The sequence below is a fragment of the Anabrus simplex genome, chromosome 2 (assembly GCF_040414725.1).
Source record: "Anabrus simplex isolate iqAnaSimp1 chromosome 2, ASM4041472v1, whole genome shotgun sequence".
NCBI lineage: Eukaryota > Metazoa > Arthropoda > Insecta > Orthoptera > Tettigoniidae > Anabrus > Anabrus simplex.
Window position 1 is genome coordinate 42,185,961 of NC_090266.1, and position 19,196 is coordinate 42,205,156.

The following is a 19,196-nucleotide window of genomic DNA, read 5'->3' on the forward strand; positions in this document are numbered from 1 at the left end:
TCTAAAGACAGAAAGAAATTTTTTTTTAAAGAACACTTTGTACTCTTCAAGGCCATTTATATATATTTTAGTTGTAAAAGTTTTTGACGTACAAGAAAATGTTGTGTTTTATGACGTGTCTAATATCCCACAAAGATTAATCTGTCTTTGTATTTTAATCATATAGATTTTAATTTATTTATATAATTGTAATACTTCACAACACAGGTCAGCATGCTCTGTATATGTTCTTATACTGTACAAATATTTCATGTAGTTACACAATAAAACCTTGCTAGATTTCCTAGGCTGAAGATGGCACAGGAAGGTGCCGAAACTGGTACCATAATGATAATAATAAATATGTGATATTTTAATTAAGTCACTATTTTAATGTATTGAACAGGTGGAAACCTTTTATCCTTAATAACATTGTAAATTTTGAATCAATACGGACCAAAATGAAATTCTTGACATTAAATAAGGTCACTTCTAATGAACCATGGCTCACCAAGATCGCTTCCAGGACAAAATCGCCTCCTAGCTACTCCTTGGATAATACTTATGTCAGTACGAAAGGAAAAGGCAGAACTTCTCATTGTCATGCAGCAACCAGGACGGCGGTGTGCTGTTTGTCAAAATAAGAAAAGAAGGGCCTGTGTAAAGTGTAGCAATGCGCTCCATGATAAGTGTTTTTTTGAAACCCATAGGGCTTAAGAGGATTCAAACTAAATTCCTTAACTTCCTGGATATAAAATCAAACAACTGTAGAATACATTTTTGGAGGAAGTGAACATCTTCTAACACAACTTGTTAATATGTAATATTAGTAACAAGTGTCAAATGAGCAATTGTTGGTTGTATATACTGAAAAATAGCCAAAAAAATAGAAAAGGCTAACTTCATTTGTAAGGACACTGTATCTGCCCGCCAGGTTGTCAACGACCCATATTAATAAAGCAACTAATACAAATAATAACATTATTTAACGCATGCAGTATGAGTTCTGTACCTCTAAGGACTACTTTGGTTGAATATCATAAAAATTGTATATAGAAAAAGATACGGGCATATAGCCTATGGGTTAAAAATAATTCTAATAAGATCTTAACATTGTAGGTCTTGAACTTACTTGCAAGACTGGCATACAATATCGGACTGCAATCCTCCCTTAAAAAATTGATCTATGACACAATTACAATGATGAGGATTTGTTAGTGAAAGAGCAGTAGAGCCTTCAGAGTGCCTGTGAAGAACATCAAGTACTGCGATGAAGAACTCATGAACATCCTGTTGTTTGTGACCAGCCATGTGGGGAGCATGAGTCCATATAAGATAAAGCAAGCGATGCAGTGTCAGAGGTGCTTTGTCACCCGAGTAAAACTACAGACAAAAGAGAGAAATTGCTTCATAAGTGAGGATATCAAAAACACACCAAAACTTCACAAACAGTTAAAAGCAGGAATTCCAAACCATTTTATTTTTCAGAACACTTAAATGAAAACATTATCGTGGCAATCATGTTTGGAGGCATTTGAACAAGACGAATAATCTACAATGATTACACAAATAAACTTCCTAAGTTCACATTATTTATTTCAACAAACAGCCAATTATCCTTATACAAAATCAGACTATTGTACAGTTTTTACAATAATAAAATAGTTCTATTAATGTGACACTTGGCACTTTGTAAAGTAGATAAAAAATCTTGAGAACCCTGGATTAAACATACTACTCTTAGAACAGCCTTGAGCACTACAAGCTTCAATGTCAACATGTCTCCTCACATCTTAAGTACAATGTATTTTTGCACCGATGTGTGATGTTCTGACTATCGTTCTACATTGCGATTTTATTTGACGTAAATAAATATCACACGAGAACACGTTCACTTCCTTATATAAATTACTTTATTTACACTGTACGTCACAACACACAGTTTTACACAGTAGCAATGACACCATATACAACACTCAATAGCGGAGTACCCTGAAGTCAATTCTGACAAGTACAGATATCAACAACACTGACGCGCGCACTATAACATACTCTCTTTTGAATTCACCGCCTCACTCACTTGAGTCCAAATATCTGACTGACTCCACCTCGGAGCCCAACAGTCACTCCCAGTCCATCACTTGCCTGAGTCCCAAGAAGCAAGATCTGCGAACTTAGAACTGAGAACTGCCTTGACTGACTGACAGCTCGATATTTATACTACTCGACCAACCATCTAGAATGATCGACTTCTGGAAGAGTTCTTACAACACTCTAATGAAACACACTTGAAACATCAATCGACCAGCTAGTCGAATGGGTACTCGAATGTTCTTTCGATATTTAAAAATGTACATGGAAATATCTACAACATTCGTAATGTCTCTACATGTATCTGGATAATAAAAGCTTACAGTAAGTTTTCAGAACCTTTCATCTATACCAAATATAGTACAATAAGTCTAATATACAAACATTATGGAATTTTCTACCGCTTTCGACTCTATAGATTTTTAGGTTATACAATACGTATTTGAGGTTATACAATTTTATACTACATATTTACAGAGGAACCATATACTAGTCATGTTTAACACTAATAAAAGATAATTTAGCCTTAAATAAACTCTAATTAAAATATATTGAACACAATAATTGAAGGTTTTACGTCAGTTGCGATGTCATACCTACGACATGACATAAGCTTGTCTTGTTCTCGATGTATGAGAAATTCCGTGAATTTTGTCTCTTTCTATTACAATCAAATCTTTCGACTTTTTCAGCAAAATGAAATTTAACAATTCAGGCTGTGTTTGATGTTGACTGCAACTGGATAGTTACGCCAAGTGTCACATTAATAGAACTATTTTATTCTTGTAAAAACCTTACAATATTATTTAATCTTCATTATTGCATTTCTTGATGAAATATTGCAAGACACTAAAGGCCATAGCATGCAGGTTAAGGACCCCAGATTATAATATTTGAGTGTTCTGATGTTTTTATTTGGGCTAACTTACAAAAGCTCATGTTTAAAAAGTCATTAAAATGTTTAAATAAACTAATTATGATTATGCTTTACATCATTTTAAAAGTATCCAATTTACTGTAAGGTAAAAAATATGTTTCATAACATCCACATTAAAAGTACACAATATTATTTTAAAATTTGGAAAGAATATAAGTTATTTTATTCTTGTAAAAACCTTACAATATTCTTTAATCTTCATTATTGCATTTCTTGATGAAAGATTGCAAGACACTAAAGGCCATAGCATGCAGGTTAAGGACCCCAGATTATAATATTTGAGTGTTCTGATGTTTTTATTTGGGCTAACTTACAAAAGCTCATGTTTAAAAAGTCATTAAAATGTTTAAATAAACTAATTATGATTATGCTTTACATCATTTTTAAAGTATCCAATTTACTGTAAGGTAAAAAATATGTTTCATAACATCCACATTAAAAGTACACAATATTATTTTAAAATTTGGAAAGAATATAAGTTATTTTATTCTTGTAAAAACCTTACAATATTCTTTAATCTTCATTATTGCATTTCTTGATGAAAGATTGCAAGACACTAAAGGCCATAGCATGCAGGTTAAGGACCCCAGATTATAATATTTGAGTGTTCTGATGTTTTTATTTGGGCTAACTTACAAAAGCTCATGTTTAAAAAGTCATTAAAATGTTTAAATAAACTAATTATGATTATGCTTTACATCATTTTTAAAGTATCCAATTTACTGTAAGGTAAAAAATATGTTTCATAACATCCACATTAAAAGTACACAATATTATTTTAAAATTTGGAAAGAATATAAGTTAGTTAAATTATAATAAGCATGATCAGTGCAATGTTACAAAATATACATCCATTAGTATACTTCTTACTAATTTCTCCACAATGCCCTCAACTAACATATATTATTTCCAATCACAATTCATTCAACAAAAGTTATTGATGCCCAGGATTGATTCAATTTATTTTGGTATTAAAAGAAAAAAGAAGAAATGAACTAAATTAATGTCTTTCACATGGCAGAAACCCGGGGCAGCACATCAGAATAAAAGAGTGAAGGACCTCTTCACCTTCTCAAAAAGAATCTAAAAATTAAATTACAAATAATATGCTCCAGCATACATATCAAATGTTCTATTTGCAAGCTCATCCCCATTCCTTCTGTACACAATTACAATGACTCTCAACCAAGTCACTTGTTTCCTTGTCCTCTTACTCTCTCACTCTATACCTGGACTCACATGGAAGAAACGGCCTTGTCTCCACAAGTCGTCTTCTCCGCACAATGACTTTAAACAGTTTGCTACTATGCCAACCGCAATATAACCTTTTATTCCCTCAAGCACATGGTTTGTGCAAAATCAAAGAACTCAAGTGAACAAGCAGTTTTAAAAACCACCCATCGTTCCCTTCTTGGACCTCCTCCCAGAACTGACCTTTCTTATTCTCGGCTCAATTGCAGGCCATTTCCATTCAACTTTCTGTGTTGTGTGGATGTTCTTGAGTGACAAACTGAGTGGTTATAAAAACTCCCTACAAAGATTTACCTCACGTCATATTTGAAGTCGGACAGAAACTGAATAAGGGTTGGACATACTGTACAATGGATATACATTATGAATAGTATTAAGAAATGTAAAAACATTCATGTTTATATTCTGTTTATACCCTGCTATGAAGTTAGAACTTATCTTAAAGAAGTGCTCCAGCAGTGCCTCCTCCTCTCTTTACTAGTTTAGCAACGTGTGCAAGGTGGTGCAATGCCTGTCACTGACGTGAGGCCAGCTGGCTAGTTTGTTGGTAACTTTACGTAATGTCATGCTCCGGCACTGTCATTGGCTTTTGCAGAATTTTTCTAGTAGATTATTATTATTATTATTATTATTATTATTATTATTATTATTATTATTATTATTATCATTATTATCATTGTTATTTTTATTGCTGTTGTATTTTAAAGTGTTCTTGGAGAATATTTAAGGATTGTTTACTGTGCATGTAATGAGCTGGCTAGTTTCCACATTAAACAAACCCTAAATAATTCCTTAAACAATTTTAAATACGACAACAACAATAATAACAACAACAACAACAACCTACTCTTATCTTATCTTACTTTATCTTATCTTATCCCTATTGGGGATATCTGCGATCAGGCAAAATCAGCACGGGTGACATTTAAGGAAGCGGAGATTGTTATCAGTGGAATACTGTGTAGAAGGGATACTGACTGGGAGGTGATTGGGAAATTTAAATGAGACTATGGAGTGGGTATGTGGAAAACTGGAGTGAGATTTCTAGATCCTAATGGGTGGGTAGGAGATAGGGATCTGGGCTCAGATGGCCTTCACTTAAACTGCAGTGGTACATGTAAGTTGGGAAATTTGTTTAGGAGGGTTATAGGGAGATACATTCAGGGAAACAGGGTGGTCTTGGGAGTGGTGATAAGGGCACAGGGAACTGGAAGTCAAGTAGGGATGACATAAAAATGTTAGTGCTCAACTGTAGAAGTATTGTAAATAAAGAAATAGAATGAAGTAATTTAATAGACATATACCTACGAGATATTTTAATAAGAGTTGAATTATGGTTGAGAAATGATATAATGAATTCAGAAATATTCTCACAGAACTGGAATGTGTATCATAGAGATAGGATACGAATGGTAGGAGTGGAAGTATTCATTCTGGTGAAAGAAGAATTTGTAAGCTACGAAAAAGGTAAGGATGACAAACATGAAATTGTAGATGTAAGGCTCCTCTCTAAAGATAATAGGCAACTTGATATCTTTAGAGTGTACAGACTGGGAAAGGCTAACGCTGACACTGATTCTGAATTATTTGATAAGATACGTGGGAAACAATATGGATAGGAACACAAAACCAACTAGCAGCTGATCCCAATTTATGAACATTAAAATAAGAATAATAGTTTACACCACCTTTCCGATACTTATCTTTCCTTATATTTAGGATATAAACATTACAACAGGTGTTGTAAGTTGGGACATGTTTTGCTCAACTGTCATAAGCATCATCAGCTGAAATAAATCTTAGCCTAAAGTTAGGTCAGGGCCCCGAACGTAGTGTCCTTAAAATGTATGGTACCCTAAGAATCAACATTTACATTTAAAAAAATCACATAGGCTTAAAACTAGTGTGAAAAAAATAGAATGTTACAACATGGCTAAGAGAAAAACACACAATCATGTTGACAGAGGTTAAAAACATAAAGTACAATACAGAGCTGGTAGTGAAATAATTAAAATCATATAGGGCATAATTGCTACCAGTCAGTCAATCAGCATGTTCATACATAAAACTAGTGTGAAAACATATAAGAATGTTCATCATGGCTAAGAGAAAAGCACGTAATCGTGTAACCAGAAGTTAGAAACATAAGCTACAACATAGAGCTGGTAGTGAAGTAATTAAAATCATTGCTACCAGTCAGTTAATAAGAGTGATCATACATAACAAAAAATGATTATTATATTCTTTTGAATGAAGAAGGTAATTAGAAATTGTTAACTAATTAAATCTCATTCTTGCATAGACACGTGAGTCGGGTACAAGAAATCACATATTGTAGTTGACATGGAGTAGTAACACTTCAAACAGGATTGATCATGCCTGAAGCTGCTTATAGGTAGAGGCCAATAACCAGTTCCTTTAAAACAAGGGTTAAAGCCAAAAACAGGTGTCTTCATTTTTACTGGGAGTTCAAGATCAAAAACGGAGAAAATAAGAAGCAATGTGCGTGAACTGAAGTCTGAAAAATGGAAAAAGGAAAAAGATTTACTCAGTGCCTTGAAAATAGGGTGTTCAAAATGAGAGTGTAAGATCACTTAAATATTATGTTGGAAGAGCGTTGACTGGTGACATTAGCTGCTCGACGGGGTCTGGTCAAAGTATGCGTGTTGCTACGTGTGTTGTATCGGTGTGCTTGCTTGGGCGGAGAGCAAGTCGGGAGGGGAGGGGTAGGCGCAACAATGAGAGTGCTAGAAGTTGGCGGTGGAGTTGTATTATGGGGAGGGGGTAAGGTTGAAGCTGTTATTATGACCAGAAGGATATTTAAAGGTTTATAATTGAAGATTTTTGTGAAATTGTTATGATTTATATTAAAATTAGTGTGTAACTTTGGGGCTTGTTCAATTAACGGGCTGTTGTTCTCAGGGACATCATTCAAATTATTATTATTATTATTATTATTATTATTATTATTAGTATTATTCTGATGAGTCTAGTGTCAGACCTAAGACGAAACGCTGGTTAATAGAGCAAATGCCTGAAAAGCCTTACATCTAATATGTGTTTGACATTTTAGGTTTATAGCTGTTATGTTTTGCATGTTCTTATATGTATTCAAACTCTTTTTTCCGGTTAGAAGTGGATAGTAGAACTTTTAATGCTCAATAAAATAAACTGTATAAAGTTGCTTGTTTATGAGATTGAGAGTGTTAAGACTCATTCTTTATTGTCAAAGGAACAGCGGAGGGCTTTCTGTAAATTTGGAAAATAAAATTATCATTGGCTCTGGTCAAGGATAAGTCAAGGAACTTTAAAGACTTGTTGATTTCTTCTTCCTTAGTGAACCTGATATTGTGGTCAAGGTCATTAAGGGTCTTTAAAATGTTATCACTATTATTGTGACCATCATCTTGTTGTTGCCAACTTCCGTATAAAGATCGTGGCAGTCCACCAGAAGTTCAACACTCGGTACAAGAAGTTTGATGTTGGTAAGCTAAAGAATCAGCAGACGTTGGAACAATTTCAACTGGAACTTAGCAACAGATTCCAGGTGTTGGATTCCGAGATAGAGAAGGATGTGGAGACTGTATGGAGCGAGGTGAAGAACATCTTTGTGGAAACAAGTGAGAAGCAAGTCGGGTACAAAAACTACCTGCGGAAGGAATGGATATCTGACCACACCTGGGACAAGATAAATTATAGGAAGGAGATAAAGGCCAGACTAAATATATGCAAAACTAGACAGCAGAAGGCTCAAACACAAGCTGAGTATTCAGTAGCAGATAAGGAAGTAAAGAGGAGTGTGCGAAAGGGTCACAGGAAGTGGACTGATGAGCAGGCAGAGAAAGCAGAACAGGCGGCAAAAAGGGGTGATATAAAGAAGCTTTATGGTATCACAAAGGTGCTTTCAAAGAAAGGTTTCAATAAAACTAGGCCTGTGAAGAGCAAGACAGGCGAGATCCTCACTACGTGCGAACAGCAGCTGAGTAGATGGAGGGAACACTTTGCGGAGGTTTTTAATAGAGATGTGGGACTGGAAAATGAGCAGAAAGGAGAAGAAGGTGAGGAAGAAGCAGAAGGTGATCCAGGCATCGGCCTTGACTCTCCAACCCAGGGTGAGATACGGACAGCATTGAAGCAAATGAAAAATGGGAATGCACCAGGTCTGGACAACATTCCAGCAGAAATACTGAAAGCAGACCTTGATACTACAATCAAATTGCTGCACCCACTGCTGAAGAAGATATGGAAAGAGGAAAAAATACTGACCAACTGGAAGAAGGGGCTGATAGTCAAGTTACTGAAAAAAGAAGACACAAAAAACCTGCAACAACTGGACGGGTATCACCATGCTCTCCATTCCAAGCAAAGTGCTGTCGCGAGTCATCCTGATCGCATAAAGGATTCAATAGAAAGAAGACTTCAAAAGGAACAGGCGGGTTTTTGACAACATCGCAGCTGTGTGGATCTCATCAATACACTTTGGATCATCATAGAACAGAGTGTGGAATGGCGGAGTATCCTCTACCTCGCATTCGTGGACTTTGAGAAAGCCTTTGATTCTGTAAATCAAAGAATTATGTGGAAGACCCTCAAGGAATACAGGATTCCATCAAAGATTATCAACATTATGAAAGAGATGTACGAGGGGTATGAGTGTCAGGTTCTTCATGAAGGGAAACTAACAGAAAAGATAAACGTCAAGTCTGGAGTGAGACACGGGTGTGTTCTTTCTCCCACTCTGTTCCTGCTGGTCTCAGACAGTGTGATGAAGAAGGTAATAGGAGGACGGAAGAGGGGTGTTCAATGGGGGACGAGAGACAGGCATGAAGATCTTGACTTCGCAGATGACATTTGCCTTATGGCGCAGCGGTACCAGGACATAGAAGATAAAATGAGTAGGTTGCAGAAGGAAGCAGAATGTGCAGGTCTCATGATCAACACAAACAAGACCAAAGAGATGAGGATTAATTCGGATATCATGACCAGCTTGACAGTAAATGGAAAGGAAATTGAGAGAGTTGAATCCTTCCTCTACCTTGGAAGTATAGTTACAACGGATGGGGGAGCAGAGGAAGATGTTCGAAGCCGTATCCGGAAGGCAAATGGTGCGTTTGTCCAGCTTTATCCCGTGTGGAAGAATAGAAACATCTCCAGGAAGACTAAGCTTTGCCTCTTCAACAGCAATGTAAAGTCGATTCTTCTATACGGCTGTGAAACATGGAAAGTTACAAAACAGATCAATAACCAGCTACAGGTGTTCATAAATAGATGCCTGCGTCGTATAACAAATGTGAGGTGGCCAGACATAATCTCAAATAAAGATCTTTGGACCATGACCAATCAGCAGCCGATTGACATCCAGATCAAGGAGAGGAAATGGCGCTGGATCGACCACACATTAAAGAAGCCGGATGGAGCTGTTGAGAGGGCAGTGCTGGACTGGAACCCTCAAGGCACCAGAAAGCGAGGTCGGCCAAAGAAGACCTGGAAGAGGACGATCGAAAAGGAAATCGCAGAGGTTGACAAGACCTGGAGAGAAGTGAAGAGAATGGCCAGGAACCGTACTGTGTGGAGAAATTTCCCCAAGGCCCTATGCTCCAGAGGGAGCAACAGGAAATAAGTCAAAGTAACGTAAGTCACTATTATTGCGGTGTGTGTCGATGACGGCAAATGTGTCATTGACGTATCTTAGCCAATGCTGTAAACCATTGATTTTATTGATTATCTTGTTAGTCTCAAGGTGATCCATACAAATGTTTGCAAGGATGCCAGATATCGGGTCACCCAACACTAGTCCCTTCTGTTGGTAAATTTTGTTATTGAATGTAAAGAAGTTTTGTTTACTATAAATTTTAGCAATTTGATCAGTTCATCTATTTCACGATTGCTTATAGTGTTATATTTCAAGAGGTTAGTTTCTATTATACTAATGGTTTAATTTACTGGTATACTTGTATACATATTGGTGACATCATATGAAACCATGACATGATTGTCATGTAACTTAAATTTAGAAAGTTTATTACAAAAACAACTGGATTTTTGACATTGGCTTCATTATTGAATTTATAATGGCTATTTAAAAAAATGGTGTAAAAATTTTGAAACCTTGTAGGTGGGACTATTTTGACAGTTTATAATAGGACACATTGGCACCTCTTTTTTATGTATTTTTGGTAAGGCTTTAGCAGTAGGTAACCTGGGATTCATAATGATGAGTTTTTGTTGTTCATGCTCTTGAAAGAGAAAAGATGAATTTTGCACCAAGTTCTTTAAACCACGTTTGATCATTAAAGTGAGATCCTTGTCAATTAGTTTGTAGGTATAGGCAGAAAAGAAGTCTTACTAATATATTCATCCCTGTTCAATAATACAATTGTAGAGCCTTTGTCGGTATTTGTGACTACTATATTACTGTTTCTGATTTTGTTCTTTACTTCAATTATTTACTTGTTAAGATTTAAAGAAGGCATGGAATTTATTTCATTGGTTAGTAATGGGAGCTTCTTTTTAATATCGTATTTAACATCATTACAGTGATCAATACGAAGTATTGAAATATTTGATTTGATTTCTGCAATATTGGTCATCAGATCATCAATTTTATTGGGGTTGGGCCAGTTGAATTTGAAACCTTTGTTCAAAACGTCCATTTCACTGTTTGAAAAGTTAGTGTGGACAAATTTAGAGTGTTTGGTACAACTTTGATTTGGGGAGCAGGTATTCCTGTGGTTTTGAAAGATTTGACAAATTTAGTTTTTGATTCTTTAAGAAAAGTCAATTTTTTGTCTAAAACTTCTTGTTTTATATTTGCCACGATTGACACCTTGTCGTTAGTAAATTTTAGAAAAAGAGTCCCATTCTAAAGGGGACATATTAGACTAAGTTTTTAGATGAACTCTGTAAAGCTGCAAGTTCAGGAGTGATTTTTTCCTGTAGAGTGTTTTGATTTCATTTTTCAGCCAAATAGAATTAATTTTTTCTTGGGTGTTATGTAGATTTGGGGACAAAATGTTCTTTGGTTGTAAATGTTGCAAGAATCTGGGAACCAACCCATACTTTAAGCACTCCTTTAAAAACGTAAATATCCCTGGATATTCTATTGACCTAAACTTTGAGGTTAAGATAACACTTACATGTAATCATGTTGCCAGAGGTTAAAAACATAAGGTACAACACAGAGCTGGCAGTGTAATGATCAAACTCATAGCTGCCAGTCAGTTAATAAGAATGTTCATACATAACAAAAAATGATGATTATATTCTTTTGAATGAAGAAATACCATAATTAAATCTCACTCTTGTATAGATACGTGAGACAGGCAAGAGAAATCAACTATTGTAGCAGACATGGAGTAGTAACACTTCAAACAGGATTGATCACACCTCAAGCTGCTTATAAGGTAGAGGCGAATATCCACTTCATCCAAAACAGTTGTTAAAGCTGAGTAACAGGTGTCTTCCTTTTTACTGGGAGTTCAAGATCAAAACGGAATAAATAAGATGCCAAGTGCATAAACAGAAATCTGAAAAATGGAAAAAGGAAAAAAATGTACTCGGACCTTGAAAATAGGGTGTTCAAAATGTGAGTTTTTTCACTTAGCCATGATGAACATTCTGATATATTTTCACTCTTGTTTTATGTTTGAACATTCTGATTAACTGACTGGTAACAATGATATCCTAATGATTTTAATTATTTCACTACCAGCTCTGTATTGTACTTTCTGTTTTATCCTCTATTTCAACACGATTGTGTGTTTTTCTCTTAGCCATGTTGTAACATTCTATTTTTTTTCACACTAGTTTTAAGCCTATTTGATTTTCTAAATGTAAATGTTGATTCTTAGGGTACCATACATTTTAAGGACACTACGTTTGGGGCCCTGACCTGGAATGACCAGGCCGCAGACAGCCGTAAACACTCCTCTGCCAATATTCCGTTAAATATGCACACTGCTCATTCCAATCAGTGTCTCAGAGTAGGGATTGAATAGCTCGAATGCTATGATGAACCAGTGTGTCAATTGCCAGTAGTATCAGAAAATTTATGAAACAGAGGAATGGCATACTAAAGAAGAAAGTTACCTAACACCGCAGCTACTTCCCGCCAATATTTAAGCAGACTGTTACACTCGTACGACTCGGCGAGTTGGCCGTGCGGTTAGGGGCACGCAGCTGTGAGCTTGCATCTGGAAGATAGTGGATTCCAACCCCACCATCAGCAGCCCTGAAGATGTTATTCCATGGATTCCTGTTTTCACACCTGGCAAATGCTGCAACTGTACCTTAATTAAGGCCAAGGCTGCTTCTTTCACACTCATAGCCCTTTCCTATCCCATCATCGCCATAAGACCTAACTGTGTCGGTGCGATGTAAGGCAAATTTAAAAAAATACTCGGTAAGCAGCAGTAATCCTATCTATCGGAAATGAATGGCAACAGAAGACAAAGCACATCACAACAAACAATGGTCAATGTAATGTTATTGTTGTTCAATTCTATGAGCTTTCTACATTGTAGGCCTTCACATTTAGTTTTCTTTCGACTCTGTGATATTAGGGAATCTTATGAAATTATTTATAGCGTAGACTGTAGTTCCTTATTCTCCGACTTTACATACCGATTCTCATTCAACACTGTTTACCCATTTTCTCGTGATTCGGCGCTGATAAGGACTTAGTAACAAAAATCCAAATTCATGAATATCTCTGTTCATACCCGGTATGGTAACAATGTATAAGACATAAATAATCGGAAATATAATACTACATAACTAAAATGTTATGTAGTCTTTATCGATACGGCCACTAATAACATAATTATTTGGGAATTAAAATTTAGGCTTACCCTCAAACTACCATTTCATTCAGCGTGAACAACATTATTTATAGCCTAGATTATAGTGACTTATGCCCCGACTTTGCATACAGATTTTCATTAAGATAGGACCACTAATAACATAAATATTTGAGAATTCCATTGTAGGCCTTCCCCTAAGCTATAATTTTTCTCAGCGTTAATACAATTATTTATGACCTAGATTGTAGCAACTTATTCCTCGACTTCTCCTACTGATTTTCGTTAAGATATGACTATTAATAACAAATATTTGAGAATTAAATTTTAGGCCTTCCCCTAAACTACCATTTCACTCAGCGTGAATAAAATTATTTATGGCTTAGATTATAGCGACTTATTCCCCGACTTTGTATACCGATTTTTATTAAGATATGGCCACTAATAACTTAAATAGTTGAGAATTAAATTTTTGGCCTTCCCCTAAGCTACCATTTCAGTCAGCGTGAATAAAATTATTCATGGCCTAGATTGTAGCGATGTATTAGTCGACTTTGTATACCGATTTTCATTAAATTCTCTTCAGCCATTTTCTCATGATGCGTGTACATACATACATACATACATACAGACAGACAGAAATTATGGAAAAGTAAAACGTGCATTTCCTGTTTACTGTGGGCACGTCTGATACAGAAATACCATCCTTTTTAAATTCTGAGCAATGCACAGACAAAACTCTTTATTTTATACATATAGATTCATATTCCCAATCTGAATGAATTGAGTGAACTGTAACCCCAAAGTGCAGCCTAGTTACTGTTATATATGGAAGACAAAAAATCCCCTGCGAAACCAACAAATTCAGCTTGTTTCAGTTCATCTAATAATTTGAACCTTTCTAAGTCATACACTTTGTGTCTTTTTCATTACCGTGTCTCTATAAGGTTACAGAACAAATAGGAAAAATTTCCTAGTTTATTTTATTATTCATACCAGTTCTTTCAATTTAATATATTTTAATTTCTCTAAAGTGCTGTTAACATTTTTTTGCCATTCTTAGCAATTTCATAAAAATATCTGTATGACATCAAGGAAAAATTTACAAAAATGAACAGCTCAGACCTAATCAAAATATAAGTAAGCTTTGCATCGAATCAGCACAGACAGGTCTTATGGCAACGATGGGACAGGAAAGGGCTAGGAGTGAGAAGGAAGAGGCCATGGCCTTAATTAAGGTACAGCCCCAGCATTCGCCTGGTGTGAAAATAGGAGACCACGGAAAACCAGCTTCAGATCTGCCGACAGTTGGGTTTGAACCCACCATATCCCGAATACTGGGTACTGGCCGCCCTTAAGTGACTGAAGCTACCGAGCTTGGTAAGACCTAGTGAAGTCAACAGAACATAATATTTCTCACAGCTGACAATTTCACATGAACCTGCAGTGGACTTGGACTAGCTCATTTAGCTGCCCGCTATTACGTGTTTTATTTGGCAGGATAGACAACCCGAGAACTGCAACTAATATAAAACAATTTTTAAAATCTACAAACTCACACCAGATAAAGAAACCAAGGAGTGAAGAAATCTATCCTAATTGAATGAACAAAGAAAAGCTCTTGGTACTTATCAGAGGTGGAAACACTGGTGTATTTCTTTCAAGGTTCAAAATAAGGGACAATTGCCATCCCGGATAGGAATTGTCCAGGACGTGGGACATTTAACACGAATACAGTACTGTCCTGCAAAATCCGGGATATCTGACAACCCTGCTTCAAAGAGAAAGTGAACGTGGAACAAATTAAGTGGTCCAATATGGCCAATGAAATTAACAAAAATACAATAATAATACCGCACCTGGTCAGCTTGCATGCAGGTGTGGCTCTGAATAGAGTAAGAGCTAAGCATAATCCTGCATGAGACACTGGGGTGGGGCTTTAAACCCCGACATGGCATGTCCCAATGGCTTACAGGTGAAGTTCCTGCAGATATGCAGGGCAGATGTGAATAAGGTATAGCCAAATTGGCAGCCACGGATCAACTGAGGTAAAGGGAAAATGGTCAACAGCCTTGTAGGCAGAAGAGGACATATCCCAATGGCAGAGAGGATGGAAGGGCCAACTCAGAACCACTTCCCGTCTGGCTTGCAGCATGATATAGATGTTGATTCCCATAGGGAACCTGAAATAATTGTCCCGAATGAGTATATTTATAATACCAATATAAATGGTCTGTTATTGGACATTATAAATTTTCCAGCTAACTCATTCCTGGTAGCCAGCACCTCGCCCCAGTGCGCCCAGTTGGGCCCATCAGTTGGCAAATAGCACACCCACTAAGACGCAGGGCTAGTGCATGTATTCTACTGTATTCTATGTACCTGATTCTCAGTCAACAACGCTCGAAGATTTATTTTTCGACATTTTTAATTAATCCACGTTTCATTAATGTCAAACAATTTGTACAATCCAAATGTATGTCAGATCATTATGACTGTCTCGTTCTACAAATAACTAATGTGTACTTTTTTAGATGAACACTAGTATTCATTCCATGTACGTATGATACTATGACAAGTTCATTATTGAATTTTATTTGCATTTAAGTATTGCTTTTTCCACAAAATAGATTTTATGACTGTTCTATCTTGTATTATTATACTTTAATGAGAAACCCAGTTCAGGGCCCTGACTTAGCTTTAGATTAAGTATGGCTGAAGATGCTTACAAAGCCTAAGCAAAACATGTCCCATTTTAACATGTATGTGGTATTTGTATCTTAGACTTACAGATTTTAAAGTATTGGAATGGTGGTTTTTAAATAAATTTGTTTGAAACTTTTACATTCTGTACTCCAATACGGCTATCATAATGAGACTCTTAACGTGGGTAGTGCATACCCTGAAGGCCACTGCGTAGGCTATTTGGAGCCACCAGCAGTGCCAATGCACTATGAGAGACTTCATCTCATTACCTGCCTGGCAGGAATTAGTTAGTTGGAAAATTTATGATGTCCAATAACCGACCATTTATATTGGTATTATAAATTTACTCATTTTTGACAAATATTTCAGGTTCCCTATGGGAATCAACATCTATGTCTTCAGATGGCCAGGCAGGCATCAATTTTTGGTATTGAGACAAAGTCTCTCATAGTACATTGGCACTGTCAGTGGCTCCAAATAGCCTACACAGTGGCCTCCACATTATGCACTAGCCATGCGTCTTGGTGGGTGTGCTATTTGCCAAATGATGGACCCGACTTGGTGCAGCAATGGGGCGAGGCGCTGGCAACAAGGAATGAGTTAGCTGGAAAATTTATAATGTCCAACAATGGACCATTTATATTGGTACTATGACTTGCAGCAAGCGGCAAAGTGGTCAGCGTCTTATCACCAAAGATGTGGCTGGAAATTCATGTTCCGGAACTCACCATTCCAGTCCTAAGAACTGGACCTAGGTCCAAACTTGTGATAATCAAGTACCATGAGGCGTGTTAGAAATCGAAGTTTTACCCCAGGTGGTAACCAATCCACTGCTGTCAAGAACAGTAGAACCAGACTGTCAGATTCTGGGGAGTCTGGAGTGACACGCAAACAGAGAGAGTCGGGGACCTCTGGCCAGCTTCGCGCAAACAGCAAAAAAAATTTTTGGGAACACTAAACATACGAAAATTGTATGAATTAGAGCAAACTTTAAACAAACAAGAAATATAGCTACTGGCACTATAAAAAACCAGACTGACTGACGAAAACACAATGGATTTCGGGAACTAAAGACTCTTCTAAAGTAAAACAGACAAACAAATTCTCAAAAACATGTCCCTTTTAGGAGTCGCTTTTGCAGTCAAGAGAAGCATACTCAACTCAATAACAAATTTGAAGCTTGGAAATGACAGACTGACAATCACCGTAAAGTGTGCAAATAAAACATACATACTAATTCATGCCATGCCAATCAATGAGGACAATAAAACAGACCGTGAAAAGGTAGACAAATCCTGGAAAACTCTAGAAGGAATAATATCCAAAATTCCTCCAAACAATGTCAAAACCTTACATGGTGATTTCAATGCACAATTAGGCAAAGAAAGAAAACACAGAAAAAGCATAGGAAAATTCCCAGCACATAAATGGACCAACCAAAATGGACAAAGTTTAGTTGAACTCTGCAGCACATTCAACCTTAAAAGCATGTCAACACACTTCAAAAAGAAACCATCAAAACAAATGACATGAAGATCACTGATCACACTCATCGGCAAATTCCAAACTGACCATGTAGCAATCTCTTATACAAACCACAGAGAAATTGTGAATGTTCAAGTCAGAAGGGGTGCAAATGTAGTCTCATATCATTACCTGACAAGAATCAAACTACAGTTGAAGCCTCAGAGATTCACAAAGAAGAAACCATTAATCTCAAAATTCGACTCCATTGGGATTCAACCATCTCTCACAGAAGAATTAGAGAGAAAGAAGCAAACAATTGGTAAGAACTCAATAGCAAACTGATTACAACAGCACAAACAATAATTCCTCTGCAGAAAAATAAGAGACACACTTGGTGGAATGAGAAGTGTGAACAACCAATTCAATCATGACCGAAGGCATACAACAACTGGAACAGCAAAAGATGGAGAATAACTATAAAAGAGACAGCTCAATTGATCAGACAGACCAAAAGGAAATTTGAAAAGGATCAACTACTTGAAATCGAGAAAGACTTTGAGAGAAACTACACACAAAATTTCTACAAGAACTTCAAAACTAAGCTTGCAGGATATAAAAAACAAAGTCTCTGCTTCAAGAAAGAAAATGGACAGCTGGTACTAAACAACCAAGAAAATTTGTGAGGAACTTCCCAGATAATTTAAAGACTTACTGAACTGTCCACAACCAACATAAAGATTTTCTCCACAAGAACCTGAAAATACTAATCCAAATTCATTGCCACCAGATGAAGAAGAAATCACAAGACAGATCAAAAGACTTAAAAACAACAAATCATCGGGTGAGGATGGAATCACAGCAAAAGTACTGAAATCAGCAGGTCCAAACACCATAAAAGAAATGACAAAAATCATGCTAGACATTTGGAAAACAGAAGAAATCCCATAAGACAGGAAAAATGCATCAATTCACCCGCTACACATGACGGGAGACAGAACAGATGTAAAAACCAATGGAAGAATCTCACTAGTATCAGTTGCAAACAAAATTCTATCCCAATGTCTTCTTGATAAAGTACAGCGACAACTGGAACCACATATCGGAGAATATCAGGCAGGGTTCAGACCAGGATGATCGTGTCCAGAGCAAATCTTGAATCTAAAGCTATTCCTAAGACATCGGAGAATTTGTAGCAAATATTTAGTGTGCACATTTGTTGATTTCAAAAAAGCTTACGATTCAGTGGATCGCAAATCACTCTTTTAAATAATGAAAGAACAAGGTTTAGACAAGAAAACGCTTTCAATCATAAAACCAACACCGACAGACATGAATTCCAAGGTTAAATTCATGGGAAAACCCTCAGATCCCTTTGAAATCAAAACGGGAGTAAGGAGATGTTCTCTTGCCCTTACTCTTCAACTGCATCCTGGAAAAAAGTGTAACAAGAATGGCGCAAACAGAAATTGGTCCTCAAAATTCACCAACCAGCAAAAAAACATGCACGAAAATCCATGGAAATAAAATATAGCAAAATTAAAAAGAGTACTGTATCACAATTTCATTACCTGGGTGAAACAATTCAGGAAAATGGACTCAAAGCAAAAGCCAATGAAATTAGATGCCAAAAGATGGAAAATGCACATCGACTGCCCAAAATATCTATAACAAAATGTTTATCTCCAAGCACACAGAACAGGGACACTACAATACAGTCACTAACCAGAATGTCTTTATGGGTTAGAGACGATAATTTTGAACAGGAAAGCAGACATTGTAAACACTGAGAAAAAGGAACGCAAAATCATAAGAAAAATTCTAGGACCGAAACTCACCAACGGAAAATACCAACTTAGAGGCAGACAGGAAATCAAAACAGTACACAAATATTCACAGTGATATTAGAAAACGCAGGCTAAGATTCAATGGTCATATTAAAAGACTGCATTCAGGCAGACTTACCAAAC

At 36.5% G+C, this 19,196-nt stretch overlaps 1 protein-coding gene across 1 annotated transcript in view; it reads right to left on the bottom strand.

Annotated features, from left to right (window-relative positions):
* LOC136864939 (ubiquitin carboxyl-terminal hydrolase 22-like) overlaps positions 1-19,196 on the bottom strand; it is a 168,797-nt gene that overhangs the window by 84,108 nt on the left and 65,493 nt on the right. The window contains exon 5 of the mRNA XM_068226463.1: positions 1,112-1,362. Coding sequence (XP_068082564.1) covers positions 1,112-1,362 — 251 coding nt within the window. The remainder of the gene's footprint in view (positions 1-1,111; positions 1,363-19,196) is intronic.